Genomic DNA, 17,858 nt, shown 5'->3' with positions numbered 1-17,858 from the left:
AGCCCCTCCTCTTAGATGACTCAGGCTAAAACACTTATAACTTAGTACGTCATAAAATAGTATCTAACGGTCTACCTGTGTTCTAATTATACCTAAACATTGAACTACTATTCATCCTACTACTGTGGGTTGATTTACTATTCTCCAACCCATGATCACAAACCCAAAGTAAGATTAATTAAGTCCATCTAAGATTAAAACCTAGTCACGAGAAAGTAAAAAATCATTCTCGTGAATTGATATACTCTCTCTCCAACCCGTCAATTACGACAATCTTTGCCCCAAATTAAGATAACCACACAAAATCGTAAGAACTAACAGTTTAAGAAAATAGAAACTCTAACTCTCGAATGATTGCATCTCTTATCCTAAAACTTCTTTCAAGAGATAATTTAGGCAGTAAACAAAGAATCATATTACATAAATGTTTAATTAAAAACAAAAGATATGATCTTGTAATTACACCTCACAAACAAACAAAAGGATATATCAGATCAAAAAGACAAACACGTAAAATTACAATAATAACCAAACTAAAACAAATTATCAAAAGACGATTTCCAAAAAGACGAAACGCAGTCTCAGAATCAGCTACAAACACGATACAGGAACTTCAGGTTTTGAACGATTCGATAAACACGAAAAATTCGTTTCAAATCCAAAAACATTTTCTGACTCAGGAGCTACATCACCATCATCAATTAAAGGAAAACGAAGAATTAAGAAATCATACATGAAAAAACCAGTACGTATCTATAATTGGAATCAACCAATAAGACATATTGAAAGTTACACATTAACAGTCTTAAGATATAAAAAATGATCGAATATAACGAAAATTTCGACGACAATATAGTACTCCCTTTTTATAAAACCAGAATCTGATCCCGCTCGAGGACAAGTACAATTTCGTCACAACCTAATTGTTATTTAATTTGAAAAAGGTTACAGCCCATGTAAACAAGAATTTCCCGAAATCTATACTATATTTAAATTCTAGTGACAGCTATCTCCCATGTTTAAGCTTAATAGTTTTGCATGTTTAACGAAAGAGTTTTTCATGTTTAGACTATATCATATGTTGCAATGCTTAAGAAAATTTTTCCGTTAGTTTTCCGCAAGGTCATCAATTTTTGAGTAATTTCTTTCGAGGCCAAAACAAGTCTGTCTCTCTGTCTGATTACCTGCTTTTTTAATTAGTTTGGTTATTTCTGTATACCCGTCTCCTAATTTTTTAACTTTGAATTTGATTTCGACGATTTAGTTCAAAATAGTACTACTGTCAAACAGTTGTCTCCGGTTTCTCTTTTTTTTTCTTTTTAAATCTATTTTTTTGTTATCTTTTTTTCTTATCTCTTTTCTTATCTTTTTTCTATCAGTTTTTTCTATTCCTCTTTTTATCTTTTTTTCAATCTTTTCTATCTTTTTTTCTATCTTTTTTTTTCTGTCTTTCGTTGTATTTTTTTAATCTTGAAATTCTTTACCCTGTATTTGGGTGCTGTAAGGGTACTCTCATGGGTTGCGAATCTTGCCTCCAAGTATGACTGCTCAAATCGTTGTAGTTTTCGAGATATGACGTTTTTTGTGATTTTCAATAAATTTTAGAATACTGAACGATTTTTTTTTCAAAATTTGAAATTTCTTACCCTGTGGTTGGGTGCTGTCAGGGAACTCTCAGGAGTTGCGAATCTTGCCTCCAAATATGACTGCTCATTTTCTTGTAGTTTTCGAGATATGACGTTTTCTGTGATTTTTCAATAAATTTTAGAAAACTGAATTATTTTTTTTTCAAAAATGTTTCCAAAAAATCATTCAGTTTTCTCACCCTGTGGTTGGGTTCCTCACCCTGTGGTTGGGTTCCTCACCCTGTGGTTGAAATTCCTCACCCTGTGGTTGGGTGCTGTCAGGTAAGTCTCAGGAGTTGCGAATCTTGCCTCCAAATATGACTGCTCATTTTCTTGTAGTTTTCGAGATATGACGTTTTTTGTGATTTTTCAATAAATTTTAGAAAACTGAACGATTTTTTTTTCAAAATATCAAATTCCTTACCCTGTGGTTGGGTGCTGTCAGGGAACTCTCAGGAGTTGCGAATCTTGTCTCCAAATATGACTGCTCATTTTCTTGTAGTTTTCGAGATACGACGTTTTCTGTGATTTTTCAATAAATTTTAGAAAACTGAATGATTTTTTTTAAAAATTGTCTAAAAATAAAATCATTCAGTTTTCTCACCCTGTGGTTGGGTTCCTCACCCTGGGGTTGGGTGCTGTCAGTGAACTCTCGGGAGTTGCGAATCTTGCCTCCAAATATGGCTGCTCATTTTCTTGTAGTTTTCGAGATATGAAGTTTTCTGTGATTTTTCAAAAAAAAATTTCAAAAAACTCAAATAATTTTTTATTTCAAAATTTGAAATTCTTTACCCTGTAATTGGGTGCTGTCAGGGTATTCTTAAGAATTGCTAATCTTGTCTCAAAAAATGACCTCTCAATTCCTTGTAGTTTTTGAGATATGATTTTTTTATGTGATTTTTCCAAAAGTTTCTGAAAACCTAAACTAAATTTTTTCAAAAGTTGAAAATCCCAACCCTGTAGTTGGGGGCTGCCAGAGTACTCTCCTGGGTTGTGAATTTTGCATCCAATTATAACTGCCCAAATCTTAGTATTCCCAAATGTTTTCCAGAAATGACGGTTTTGGTGATTTTTTTTAAATTTGAAATTCCTAACCCTGTAGTTGGGTGTTGTCTGGGTACTCCTAGGGGTTGCAAATCTTTCCCCGAAACGTAATCGCTCAAATTTTTGTAGTTTTCGAGATATGAGGATTTTTTTCTATTATTTTCCAAAATTTTCAATTAACTTAAATTTAGAAAAAATCTCAAAATTTAAATTCTCAACCCCGTAATTGGGTGCTGCCAGGGTACTCTCAGGAGTTGTAAATCTTACCTCAAAATATGAGTTCTCAATTATTTTTACTTTCCGAGATTTGACTTTTTCGAGATGACTGAAAATAAGAATCAAAACTTTTATAAAATATCAAATTACCAGCCATGTAATTGGGTGCTGTCAGAGTACACTAAAAGCCTGCAGATGTGGTTTTCAATGCAGTTTTTCTTGAGTTGTCAAAAATTCGAAGCACCGGAGGTGCGTTACCCGCTAGTAAGAACAAAAAGACAAATAATTGACCACTACCTCGAAGGAATATAACATCACACTGTGGTATATTTACAATGGAAATCTTTTCACCAAAACCAAACCACACTACACAATAAATACAAACAGATGATATAGATCTAGATTTCTCAAAAGTTTTCACGGAATATAAAAAATATACTACACCAAAATTCACAAAGAACAAATCCAATATTCACAAATGATGTCTTTTCACTTTTTTACAGCTACATATCTATATTAGAATTGAAAGAAACACAAATTGTATCGTCGCTTCAAACATCCCGACACTCAACCGTAAGACATGAAATTAATATTTTCTCAAAATTTTTAGATATAATCCGTGAAAATTTCAATAATAATGAAATTTCACCAAATGTCAAACACGATCTACAAAAAGATTATTCATGTGTTTCTTCATTTATATTTGCAGTGTCTTTTCTTAAAAGCTGAAAAAAGGTAGCCATTTTTCGTTTAAATTTGGTAAAAAATTGCGAAAAACTGCTAAACTCCAATGAGACGCTGAACATGTTTCGGTGTATCCGGCATTTTCATTTGACTGTATTGCTGGGATCACGCTATCGTTCTGCTGAATGATTTCTGGAAGTTCATGAAGTTGACGTTGTGATGGTAGTGGAGCTTGCGGAAATGCTTTTGCAACTGATGGAGGTGTATTTCCTCCGAATGTCCACTGAACATTGAGAACGTCTGGAGTCACCTCCTTGATTGTGTGGTCGACGTTTGGAAGTTGCGAATCGAACAGTGCGGGCTCACCTCTGTATTTGCCAAATAAGGAGGAATGTTAATAATATTCGCAACAACAACAACTCCACGCATTATTGATTTGAGTTTGGTCTAAGTTTCCAACGAAAGACCGCCGAATTTTGGTATACTTACATTAGAATTGGGGTGCGCCTTTTCAAGATGCCTGTTTATAAGTGTCTATAATTACAATTTTCAGTTCGTAGTTTTGAAGATTTAAGTTTTTATCAGTAATAAATTGTTTTTATTTTAGACAAACATATAAATATCAAATGTTTGTCGAAAGTTCCTTGAGTGTATTGAGTTCAAATTATATCAAATGTCACAAGCGATCTGCTTCTTTTGAGTTGCTTGCATCTTATGAGTGGCTTGCTTCTTAGGATTGACTTGCTTCTTATGAGTGGTTTGCTTCTTATGCGTTGCTTGCTTCTTATTAGTGGTTTGCTTCTGCGATAGTTTGATGCTTCTTTGTATGAGCAGCTTGCTCGAATTGACCAAATAATTCAGGCGGTGAAAATAAACTTTTGGTCTCATTGTATAATTAACTTCATCGAAAATTACATGTTTGGCAAAATGCTTGCTTGATTAATTTCAGAAGTTGGACGCTTGATTTGCAAAAAGCTGAAGTTTCTGTTGGGGTTTTTGATTATTTTGGCTTCTAATTATTGCGAGAAAAGGAAATCACCGATCACTGAATGACGCATTCTTTGATGATAATTACGATAGCTAAATCTTGCAATTGTTTGTAGTCATTTGCTGAGGAGTTTAGAAAGGTGAGCATCTCTAAGTCTGTGTTTTTCATTTTTGTGCTTAACAAAAAAGACTTTCAACATTTTGTTTGAAGAACGCTCAGTGGTCCACAGAATTTTTTTCTCCAATGGCAACGTTGAATGAGGCCGATTGATTGAGAGCAACACATTTAAATAGCTCGTGTACATAAAATGTAATTCATAAATCATTTCGACTGAAAATGTCTTCAAATGTATTATTCCGCCTTCTAAAAATATTTCTTGCAGCAAAAAATGACTTCTTAGTAAAGAAATAACAGCATCCGTGAATGAGCACCCCATACTGAATGATTGATTTTTACTTGCTATCATATTCAAAAAAACTGCAATCTTGGATCTAAATGTCTTAGTTTACTTATAATTTCACATTGTTTTCCGAGTCTCTGTACTACATCGCCAACATGACGTTTCATCTTAATCATTTTTTTTGCTAAGATCAATCTCCGTACTCACAAATTTTTTCAACAAAACAAACAGACAGTTTAGCATTGCGATCAACGCCATAGATCTTAGAGGATATCTTACAGGTTTTTAATTTAAGCTTAAGCTTGTTGACGTTCAACCAAGAACAATTTCGATTTAATTCTTACCATAATTTATTAGACGATCAACCAATTCCAGTTACGTTTGTGTCATCAGAAAACAGATAAATTTTTGTATTCTGACAGCTCCGAGGCAGATTTTTTGTGTAGATTAAAAACAAAAAAGGTCATCTGATAGATCCCTGCGGTACACCACACTCAATGTTAAGCCTTGTAGCATCAGCTAGTTCGACACTAATCAATTGGTTCGACAGGTAGCATCTAAAGCAATCAAGTATATTTTAAAGTATTGCTAATGCAGCTTCAAATGCACCTCGTGGTCAAGTGTTTGGCTAAATCAAGGAATAAATTTATTAGTTCATATTTGCTACTAGATCTGACTTCTTCATTTAGCTCAGCCATTGCGTATAGTGTGTGATGTTTCTTGCAAAAACGAATTTTCACCCGATAAAAAAACTCTTTCGTATATTTTATCCCATACAATTAAAAGAGAAATTGTTTTGTAATTATCCGCTTCGACTTTCGAGCCTTCATTACGAAGTGGCGTTACTTTAGATTTTGAGAGAACTCGTGGAAAAACTCGGTTTTCCCTCGTGACATCTCCAGAGAACTTGGTTTCATTGATTGCTTGATATGAATAAATTAAAGAGGAACTGTTTTATGTTTTGAAAAGGATTGTTCTGTGTTTCACCGCTACCGATGATAAGTTAATTGCTTAACTCGAAACAAAAAACACCATCTACTTCTATCATTGATTGCTTTTGGCCAAAAATAGAACAATTTGTATGATTCAGAATAACTGGTGTGCGGAATTCCACCGTTTTTTGATCTTCTAAACCATTTTTAGCAGTATCGCTAGATGAAGAATTAGGACTGGAATGCACACTTGAATTGTGCTCTAGATAATTATTATTATTACCTTTTCCACTCATTTCAACTAATAGTTTTGAAGGTTTTTGACAGCGTCCCCAAAACAACAAAGGGACTAGGAGTTGTAGTAGTGTTTCTTCGACAATTTTATCTTTTGCCCATTTTTTTTCTGAACGTTGCAAGTTTCTTAATACATTTTGTTTCAACCGATTTTTGATGTGCAATGAATTGTTTCGCAATGAATTCTTATTTGTATTTTTTGTTGTTGAACATTTTAATTTTTCACTGCATACGCTATTGCGTAATTTTTATAGGATAGAAGCTTTCCGTGACTTTCAAAAAACATGAACATGCTTTTGCAACTGGTGGAGGTGCATTTCCTCCGAATGTCCACTGAGCATTGAGAGCGTCTGGAGTCACCTCCTTGATTGTGTGGTCGACGTTTGGAAGTTGCGAATCGAACAGTGCGGGCTCACCTCTGTATTTGCCAAATAAGGAGGAATGTTAATAATATTCGCAACAACAACAACTCTACGCATTATTGATTTGAGTTTGGTCTAATTTTCCAACGAAAGACCGCCGAATTTTAGTATACTTACATTAGAATTGTGATGCGCCCTTTCAAGATGCCTGTTTATCAGCGTCTATAATTACATTTTTCAGTTCGTAGTTTTGAAGATTTAAGTTTTTATCAGTAATAAATTGTTTTTATTTTAGACAAACATATAAATATCAAATGTTTGTCGAAAGTTCCTTGAGTGTATTGAGTTCAAATTATATCAAATGTCACAAGCGATCTGCTTCTTTTGAGTTGCTTGCATCTTATGAGTGGCTTGCTTCTTAGGATTGACTTGCTTCTTATGAGTGGTTTGCTTCTTATGCGTTGCTTGCTTCTTATTAGTGGTTTGCTTCTGCGATAGTTTGATGCTTCTTTGTATGAGCAGCTTGCTCGAATTGACCAAATAATTCAGGCGGTGAAAATAAACTTTTGGTCTCATTGTATAATTAACTTCATCGAAAATTACATGTTTGGCAAAATGCTTGCTTGATTAATTTCAGAAGTTGGACGCTTGATTTGCAAAAAGCTGAAGTTTCTGTTGGGGTTTTTGATTATTTTGGCTTCTAATTATTGCGAGAAAAGGAAATCACCGATCATTGAATGACGCATTCTTTGATGATAATTACGATAGCTAAATCTTGCAATTGTTTGTGGTCATTTGCTGAGGAGTTTAGAAAGGTGAGCATCTCTAAGTCTGTGTTTTTCATTTTTGTGCTTAACAAAAAAGACTTTCGACATTTTGTTTGAAGAACGCTCAGTGGTCCACAGAATTTTTTTCTCCAATGGCAACGTTGAATGAGGCCGATTGATTGAGAGCAACACATTTAAATAGCTCGTGTACATAAAATGTAATTCATAAATCATTTCGACTGAAAATGTCTTCAAATGTATTATTCCGCCTTCTTAAAATATTTCTTGCAGCAAAAAATGACTTCTTAGTAGAGAAATAACAGCATCCGTGAATGAGCACCCCATACTGAATGATAGATTTTTACTTGCTATCATATTCAAAAAAACTGCAATCTTGGATCTAAATGTCTTAGTTTACTTATAATTTCACATTGTTTTCCGAGTCTCTGTACTACATCGCCAACATGACGTTTCATCTTGATCATTTTTTTTGCTAAGATCAATCTCCGTACTCACAAATTTTTTAAACAAAACAAACAGACAGTTTAGCATTGCGATCAACGCCATAGATCTTAGAGGATATCTTACAGGTTTTTAATTTAAGCTTAAGCTTGTTGACGTTCAACCAAGAACAATTTCGATTTAATTCTTACCATAATTTATTAGACGATCAACCAATTCCAGTTACGTTTGTGTCATCAGAAAACAGATAAATTTTTGTATTCTGACAGCTCCGAGGCAGATTTTTTGTGTAGATTAAAAACAAAAAAGGTCATCTGATAGATCCCTGCGGTACACCACACTCAATGTTAAGCCTTGTAGCATCAGCTAGTTCGACACTAATCAATTGGTTCGACAGGTAGCATCTAAAGCAATCAAGTATATTTTAAAGTATTGCTAATGCAGCTTCAAATGCACCTCGTGGTCAAGTGTTTGGCTAAATCAAGGAATAAATTTATTAGTTCATATTTGCTACTAGATCTGACTTCTTCATTTAGCTCAGCCATTGCGTATAGTGTGTGATGTTTCTTGCAAAAACGAATTTTCACCCGATAAAAAAACTCTTTCGTATGTTTTATCCCATACAATTAAAAGAGAAATTGTTTTGTAATTATCCGCTTCGACTTTCGAGCCTTCATTACGAAGTGGCGTTACTTTAGATTTTGAGAGAACTCGTGGAAAAACTCGGTTTTCCCTCGTGACATCTCCAGAGAACTTGGTTTCATTGATTGCTTGATATGAATAAATTAAAGAGGAACTGTTTTATGTTTTGAAAAGGATTGTTCTGTGTTTCACCGCTACCGATGATAAGTTAATTGCTTAACTCGAAACAAAAAACACCATCTACTTCTATCATTGATTGCTTTTGGCCAAAAATAGAACAATTTGTATGATTCAGAATAACTGGTGTGCGGAATTCCACCGTTTTTTGATCTTCTAAACCATTTTTAGCAGTATCGCTAGATGAAGAATTAGGACTGGAATGCACACTTGAATTGTGCTCTAGATAATTATTATTATTACCTTTTCCACTCATTTCAACTAATAGTTTTGAAGGTTTTTGACAGCGTCCCCAAAACAACAAAGGGACTAGGAGTTGTAGTAGTGTTTCTTCGACAATTTTATCTTTTGCCCATTTTTTTTTCTGAACGTTGCAAGTTTCTTAATACATTTTGTTTCAACCGATTTTTGATGTGCAATGAATTGTTTCGCAATGAATTCTTATTTGTATTTTTTGTTGTTAAACATTTTAATTTTTCACTGCATACGCTATTGCGTAATTTTTATAGGATAGAAGCTTTCCGTGACTTTCAAAAAACATGAACATGCTTTTGCAACTGGTGGAGGTGCATTTCCTCCGAATGTCCACTGAACATTGAGAGCGTCTGGAGTCACCTCCTTGATTGTGTGGTCGACGTTTGGAAGTTGCGAATCGAACAGTGCGGGCTCACCTCTGTATTTGCCAAATAAGGAGGAACGCATTATTGATTTGAGTTTGGTCTAATTTTCCAACGAAAGACCGCCGAATTTTAGTATACTTACATTAGAATTGTGATGCGCCCTTTCAAGATGCCTGTTTATCAGCGTCTATAATTACATTTTTCAGTTCGTAGTTTTGAAGATTTAAGTTTTTATCAGTAATAAATTGTTTTTATTTTAGACAAACATATAAATATCAAATGTTTGTCGAAAGTTCCTTGAGTGTATTGAGTTCAAATTATATCACATGTCACAAGCGATCTGCTTCTTTTGAGTTGCTTGCATCTTATGAGTGGCTTGCTTCTTAGGATTGACTTGCTTCTTATGAGTGGTTTGCTTCTTATGCGTTGCTTGCTTCTTATTAGTGGTTTGCTTCTGCGATAGTTTGATGCTTCTTTGTATAAGCAGCTTGCTCGAAATGACCAAATAATTCAGGCGGTGAAAATAAACTTTTGGTCTCATTGTATAATTAACTTCATCGAAAATTACATGTTTGGCAAAATGCTTGCTTGATTAATTTCAGAAGTTCGACGCTTGATTTGCAAAAAACTGAAGTTTCTGTTGGGGTTTTTGATTATTTTGGCTTCTAATTATTACGAGAAAAGGAAATCACCGATCACTGAATGACGCATTCTTTGATGATAATTACGATAGCTAAATCTTGCAATTGTTTGTAGTCATTTGCTGAGGAGTTTAGAAAGGTGAGCATCTCTAAGTCTGTGTTTTTCATTTTTGTGCTTAACAAAAAAGACTTTCAACATTTTGTTTGAAGAACGCTCAGTGGTCCACAGAATTTTTTTCTCCAATGGCAGCGTTGAATGAGGCCGATTGATTGAGAGCAACACATTTCAATAGCTCCTGTACATAAAATGTAATTCATAAATCATTTCGACTGAAAATGTCTTCAAATGTATTATTCCGGCTTCTAAAAATATTTCTTGCAGCAAAAAATGACTTCTTAGTAGAGAAATAACAGCATCCGTGAATGAGCACCCCATACTGAGTGATAGATTTTTACTTGCTATTATATTCAAAAAAACTGCAATCTTGGATCTAAATGTCTTAGTTTACTTATAATTTCACATTGTTTTCCGAGTCTCTGTACTACATCGCCAACATGACGTTTCAAAGATAAATCTTAATCAATTTTTTTGCTAAGATCAATCTCCGTACTCACAAATTTTTTAAACAAAACAAACAGACAGTTTAGCATTGCGATCAACGCCATAGATCTTAGAGGATATCTTACAGGTTTTTAATTTAAGCTTAAGCTTGTTGACGTTCAACCAAGAACAATTTCGATTTAATTCTTACCGTATTTTATTAGACGATCAACCAATTCCAGTTACGTTTGTGTCATCAGAAAACAGATAAATTTATGTACTCTGACAGCTCCGAGGCAGATTTTTTGTGTAGATTAAAAACAAAAGAAGGTCATCTGATAGATCCCTGCGGTACACCACACTCAATGTTAAGCCTTGTAGCATCAGCTAGTTCGACACTAATCAATTGGTTCGACAGGTAGCATCTAAAGCAATCAAGTATATTTTAAAGTATTGCTAATGCAGCTTCAAATGCACCTCGTGGTCAAGTGTTTGGCTAAATCAAGGAATAAATTTATTAGTTCATATTTGCTACTAGATCTGACTTCTTCATTTAGCTCAGCCATTGCGTATAGTGTGTGATGTTTCTTGCAAAAACGAATTTTCACCCGATAAAAAACTCTTTCGTATATTTTATCCCATACAATTAGAAGAGAAATTGTTTTGTAATTATCCGCTTCGACTTTCGAGCCTTCTTTACGAAGTGGCGTTACTTTAGATTTTGAGAGAACTCGTGGAAAAACTCGGTTTTCCCTCGTGACATCTCCGGAGAACTTGGTTTCATTGATTGCTTGATATGAATAGTTTAAAGATGAACTGTTTTATGTTTTGAAAAGGATTGTTCTGTGTTTCACCGCTACCGATGATAAGTTAATTGCTTAACTCGAAAAAAAAACACCATCTACTTCTATCATTGATTGCTTTTGGCCAAAAATAGAACAATTTGTATGATTCAGAATAACTGGTGGGCGGAATTCCACCGTGTTTTGATCTTCTAAACCATTTTTAGCAGTATCGCTAGATGAAGAATTAGGACTGGAATGCACACTTGATTTGTGCTCTAGATAATTATTATTATTACCTTTTCCACTCATTTCAACTAATAGTTTTTAAGGTTTTTGACAGAGTCCCCAAAACAACAAAGGAACTAGGAGTTGTAGTAATGTTTCTTCGACAATTTTATCTTTTGCACTTTTTTTTCTGAACGTTGCAAGTTTTTAATACATTTTGTTTCAACCGATTTTTGATGTGCAATGAATTGTTTCGCAATGAATTCTTATTTGTATATTTGTTGTTAAACATTTTAGTTTTTCACTGCATACGCTATTGTGTAATATTTTATAGGAAAGAAGCTTTCCGTGACTTTCAAAAAACATGAACATGTGCAATGAGTCATCTGCACTTCAGTTCGCTTTTCTCGTAGAGTGTCTTCGTACAGCTTAACTTTTGCTACATGATCAAGAAATGCGACATCTCTAAATCTCTGCTTTTTTGTAAATTTTATATTATATTTCCATTGAAATTCTAATGCTCAAGTACCTGTAATGAGGAATGGTTCGGGCATCAAAATGATCTAAGCAAGTTTTTGAACGATCCGTTATTCTAGTTGGGTCCGTACCGCTGATTTCAGAACCATTTAGAGAATGTTTTCCGCACAAAATGTTGACGTTCATGTCACCGCATATATCAGTAGGGCTTTTAGGCGAATTGAGGCTTTAGAAATAATTGCCCATTATTTCAGCAAAAACTTTTGATTGGTTCTAAGATTTCACGAAAGGAGCAGCTGAACGAGTACTTTGATTGACCAACACTCTCGATACTGCTTTCTCGATACTTCGTACAAGCTTTGATCCTATTGTTGCAAAAGTACAAGCTGCTCATATTCTGAAATAGTTTCTCCATCAATTTTAAGAGCACTTTTTTGTTTGGTTTTTTGTGTTTTCCTGTTACTTTATTTAACAGATTACAAACTTGTCTCGAATCTCAAAGAATTATTAAACTAATTTAAAAAGTAGTCTTTTCGTTATACTGTTGAGGTTTCCCACCTTTTTGCGCTCGAAAATAAACATGTAGTGAGATTGATGTGATGTATGTTGATGAATGTGTTAGGTGTCGAACCAGCTGTATGCGAACTACGCGATTGGGAAGGACGTGCAGGCGATGAAGGCGGTGGTTGGGGAGGAAGCACTCTCCTCAGACGACAAACTCTACCTCGAGTTCCTTGACAAGTTCGAGGCCAAATTTATCTCTCAAGGTAATATCATACCACACCCACTAAAAATATGTATCCTTGTCTTAAGGTTACAGTGCCGGAGCTGCGGCCATTTTGAGGGTCGCCTCTGAGTCTGCGGGTGGTTTGAGCTCCTTTCTCTTCCCTCCTCAATCATGTTCACGCGCGTTGTTTGGTTGGCGAGATAACAATTATCAACTCACGGCTGAACAGGTACTTTGCTGCCCAGTATTGTTTAAATCATTTCAATTGCCTGTCCGCGCACGGAGGGGATGAGGAGTTATTGCTTTTGCAAGATATGAGTAGTAAGCTTTGGGCCAAATCTACATCTTGGGATAAACCGACGCCAACACAACCGACCACATAAATGCGTTCATGTTCTATTTGACTCTCATCAGCTCCGCATCTTTTATATCTCAGTGGAGCAGCACTTGGGAGTGGGAGTGCGAATGGTCTTCGTCAATCTGGCTGCCTTTTATCTAGTCCATCAACATAGTTCACACTCTCATATAGGTCCTGATCGTTTTTCAGTAGAAATCATAAAAATTAATCAGGCTCGAATTTAATTTTTCGCCGTTTCACATATGATTTTTTGGTTAGCTCATTGCCTTTTGTTGAAAGTAAGGCAAACTGCACTATCGAACAGCGAAAATGCAAAGGTCACAAAAATGTGATCGAATTCTAGTTTCAAAAGTGGAATTTAATATTTAATTTTCAGATTAACCAGCGAAATAACTATCCAGTTTTTTCAAGTTCAGTTAATTTTAGCAAAAAAGTGTCAATCCTAATTTTTTCTTGAAATTCAAAGGGCTTAAAGGAAATTTTTTTTCTTTGAGATTCGGAAGCTGAGTTTTAATTCACTATTCAGTGTTTTTTTTTTGCGTTCGTAGGCTCTTTTCCAACTGTTTGTTGGCTATAATTTTATTAACACGCTGATACTTTTTGGACGCTTGCGATATGAAATGCGTTTGGAAATGCGATATGCCGTGATTGGAGGTATATGGAAAAGTGTTGAGTAATTGTAATATTAACATTGCGATGACCGACAGGCGGACTTGTTAGTTTTGTTGATTTTGTTTTGCACCTGTTTTAATTGGTGTTTGACTGTGTGATTTGCTGTGTTGTAGGAGCGTATGAGAACAGGACGATCCAGGAGAGTCTGGAGATAGCGTGGTCGCTGTTAAGGACATTTGGACCTCATCTGCTCAAGCGAATCAGTCAGAAGATCCTGGACCAGTACTACCAGCGGAGCAAGTGAAGAGAAGAGAGATTCAAAAAGGAACAACAACACATGGACAGGATGAAATGAAAGATCAACGTCGTCAAAGAAGAAAGAAGCAAAGGTTGCAGACCTGAACAGAACACCCAACTGCCGAAAGGAGGAGATTAAAAAGAAAAAGAACTTGATCAACTTGTTTTGAGTTATTTCTCTCTGCTCCTCAGCTTAACTTCTCATACGCCATCCATAAACCACCTCGTAGCCCCAACTAAATTAATACCCATGATTGATGAAAATCAGATAGTTTGTACCCACGCAGCCGCATTCTCTGAATCTCAAACTAATTAGATCTGTTAAGGCATTAAATAGACAAATTCGTCAAAATGAATGAAACCCATGTCGTTTGGGAGGTTAAAACTTGTTATTTTTTTTGAAGCAGTAAGCTAACAATATCCGAAATACTTTCAGCAAAAGTCTTTCAATGAACCAGAAAGAGTGATTGCATTAAATAATAAAGGATGTAACGAATTAGAAACAGAAATGCTGGGAAGGAACTTTGCCGGCCTTGTAAATGGTGATCAGCCCCAACCCAACCCGGCCCCGTGACACACCATCGAATGAGATAGCTGATTCAAATTATCCAGATCAAACGAACAAAGTTGAAAACTTAAAACAATAATTGATGCGTACCAGAATTAATATGGAAGTTTCACAATATGGAAACTTCGGACCCTAATTCACAATAATACTCATAATATGATTGTTAATAATACAGATAATAATGATCATACTACTAATCATGATTACATAAGCCAGCTAGCAAGCGTTTGCGAATAGTATGACTATATTTTTTCTACTTTTTACCAATCTAACTGGCAAGTAATGCTAATGGAACACTGCTGTAATGCGTATTCTAACATACTTCGGGCAACAATCAGTTGAAATTTCAAAAACAATTGCTAAAATTGCCAAAAAATTGGCCACAGAAGAGCTAAATCCAGAACTAATGGAACCATATAAAGCATGCAGATTAATACCCTTAGATAAGAATCCAGGGGTAAGACCCATAGGCATAGGAGAAGTTATGCGTAGGATAATAGGGCGAACAATAACTAAATGCCTGAAAAACGAACTCATGTCGCTCGGTTCAAACTACCAACTCTGCCTAGGACGAAAATGTGGCATTGAATATGCGATCCACACGCTAAGAGATCAATACAGCAAAAATTCCGCCGATGCTATTTTACTGATAGATGCCGAAAACGCTTTCAACTCGCTGAACCGAAAGCTGGCATTAAAAATCATCGAGAACACCTGCCCTTCCCTTTTAACAGCGATTAAGAACTCCTACTCCAATCCATCTAAACTATTCGTTAACAAAAAAAACAATCTACTCTCAAGAAGGGACAACCCAGGGGGATCCACTAGCTATGGCCATGTACGGTCTAGCCATAATACCCCTCATAAAACTCTTATCAGTAGACGATGTAACCCAGAAATGGTACGCAGAGGACGGAAACGCAGTCGGTAAATTAAGAAATCTACGAACCGTCCTCGATAAAATTGTATCACTGTTAATAATACAGATAATAATGATCATACTACTAATCATGATTACATAAGCCAACTAGCAAGCGTTTGCGAATAGTATGACTCTATTTTTTCAACTTTTTACCAATCCAACTGGCAAGTAATGATAATGGAACACTGCTGTAATGCAGGATCTGCTGCATAAGAAATTTTAAACTTCTCTCTGCTTTATTGGTCGCTAGTGTTTGCTGCTCGGCAGTAGCACAGAGAAAAAGACGTCACATTCTCAGGCTACTGGTTGAAGTGGCATTTGCTGCAAAGCATTGACAATTTTTTACCATCTGTCATTCTTCATTTTTTTGCTAGCTTAAGGAAAGTTTCAATGGACTGTGACGTAGATGCGAGAACGTGAGGCTTCAAATTTCGAGGTCACAGGTTCAAGTCCAATACAGGAGCAAAATGAGAAAAGGTAGAAATAAACCTCGATGTAGTAAAACTTTGATATGAAATGTTTTACTACTTGGAGGTTTAATTATACTTTTTCTCATTTTGCTCATGTTTGTCGTTTTCTGGCTCATGTTTGCGAAGTGCAGCTTCGCCTCTGTAAAGTTATTATAATAATCTAAGTTTTAAGCTTAATCTTAATATTTGTAACAATAATTATTATAATCGTTATCATAAAAATCACACTAAATTGAATTCATTTTGTTTAAAGTCAACACAGTTGCCAAAAATGCGCTTAGTTCTTTCACTTTTGTGCGTTTGATCGAAATAAATTAAATCAGGACTATGGGTATAAGATGTCATGGGAAAGTTTGAAGAATGAAATCAATTTTAAACTAAACAAAATGAAATTAGGTTCAAAACTATTTCTTGTTCAGATGGCTCATTGTGAGTTTTTACAACGTGCCAAGCCTGTGCTCTAACTTTTCCTTAGATATTCACTAAGATTCAAGTGTAATTCAAAAAGTTGGTTAGCAATTTTAAATTTTATTGCGGTTGCTATCGCGGTCGTGTGTCTGTCGTTGTTGTTTCGAGTTATTCGGCTCATTCGTGGGCGTCATCGTAGGCATATCTTTCATTCGGAATAGCCGACAACCCAAATTTTTCTTAAGTTCTCTCCTCTGAATCTCGCCTGGTATTTGTTGCATGCATTGTATGTATTTTAATCTACCAAAATTAAAACGTAATGATGAGCAAACTAACTGCCAATGTATTGCAATAAATTATAGCTTGAAATTTTACAACACAACACGTCAAATGGGTTTGAATCAATCTATTTATTTTGTTTTGAGGTGCTGTTATGTTACTTACGTTCAAACCATCTCCTGGTAATCACGGACTAAAGTGTATGCTCAGATGTGTAGCCAGTTTTTACGCTAGCGAGAAGTTAGTCTTTTAGTACGAACCTTCTTTTTCCAATCAAACTTGCAAATAAAAGTGCTCATTAAAAGTGTTCACTTTGGGCCTTTTACTATAATCACGATCTATAGAATTAGAAATTTCATAGCATCTGTTCTCGGCTTTATTTGTGGCTAGTGTTTGTGAAGGACTAAGCGTCCGTGGCTGAGTGGTAAATACTTGAGACTCGTAATTTCTAGGTTGTACGTTAAGTTGGTGAGGTCACCGAGTTTTAACTAATTCTAGGCTTATTTGTACGTTTTCCTATTGCACGTTTTAGAACTCTAAAAGATGATTTTTGTGTTCTCGCTAGTGTTTGCGAAGCACAAATTCGCCTCTATGTATAAATTATATTATCGAAAAAGAGTTGAGCTAATTTAAAATTGCATGATGATCACGTATCAATGAGCTTCTAATTCATCACTTTTGAATTCTAGCAGTATTCAAAGCAGCTATTTCAAACAAACTATCATTTGATTAAGCGTCAATGAATAGTAGAGACACTTTTAAGTCATGACCCTTTTTTAATTTGTTTTCACGCCAAGTTGATTTTCAAACTTCAAAATGACTTCAAATTTTTTGCCAGAAATAAGGCAAAGTACGCTCTTCAAGTAAGTAAGTGGAAACGGCGCGAAAAAACATGAGTGACCTCTAGTCTCGAAAGGGGATTTCCCAGCGCATTAAAATATAACCCATTCATCTAGTTCTCTATTGGGCTCGTTTCTAAAACTATTTGCTACCTATGTTTGTAGATTTGCACTCAGCATTTTGTATATTTATCGACTTCATGCATTTTAACAAGTATTTTTTGTAAAATAAGTGATAAGAAGAACATCAGAAAGTAATAATCAGAATGATAATATATTTTTTTCCAGTGACAGCACAAAATTCCATCGTCCATTTGGCTATACCTTTGCATTTTTCTGCCACTTGAGAGCAATCAAACAGGCAGTATTGCCTGTCGAGTTGAGCCTCATTGAGCAAACAAAAATATCCTCGTTTGTATTGACCTCATTTTTTCTACTCTTGAGAGTCAAGAACGTAGTGACGTGCGTTTCAGGCCCTGAAACGCATGTTTATGCA

At 35.2% G+C, this 17,858-nt stretch overlaps 1 protein-coding gene across 2 annotated transcripts in view; it reads left to right on the top strand.

Annotated features, from left to right (window-relative positions):
- Positions 1 to 17,635, top strand: part of LOC134855176 (V-type proton ATPase subunit B-like) — a 431,995-nt gene extending 414,360 nt beyond the window's left edge. For both annotated transcript variants that reach the window (XM_063871604.1, XM_063871603.1), the window contains 2 exons: positions 12,505 to 12,649; positions 13,753 to 17,635. In XM_063871604.1, the coding sequence (XP_063727674.1) occupies positions 12,505 to 12,649; positions 13,753 to 13,883 (276 nt within the window). In that variant the 3' untranslated portion in view covers positions 13,884 to 17,635. The remainder of the gene's footprint in view (positions 1 to 12,504; positions 12,650 to 13,752) is intronic.
- Positions 17,636 to 17,858: the final 223 nt, after the last annotated feature.

The sequence above is a fragment of the Symsagittifera roscoffensis genome, chromosome 10 (genome assembly GCF_963678635.1).
Source record: "Symsagittifera roscoffensis chromosome 10, txSymRosc1.1, whole genome shotgun sequence".
NCBI lineage: Eukaryota > Metazoa > Xenacoelomorpha > Acoela > Convolutidae > Symsagittifera > Symsagittifera roscoffensis.
The sequence above is the reverse complement of the archived record's forward strand: the minus strand, read 5'-3'. Positions and strand labels throughout refer to the sequence as shown.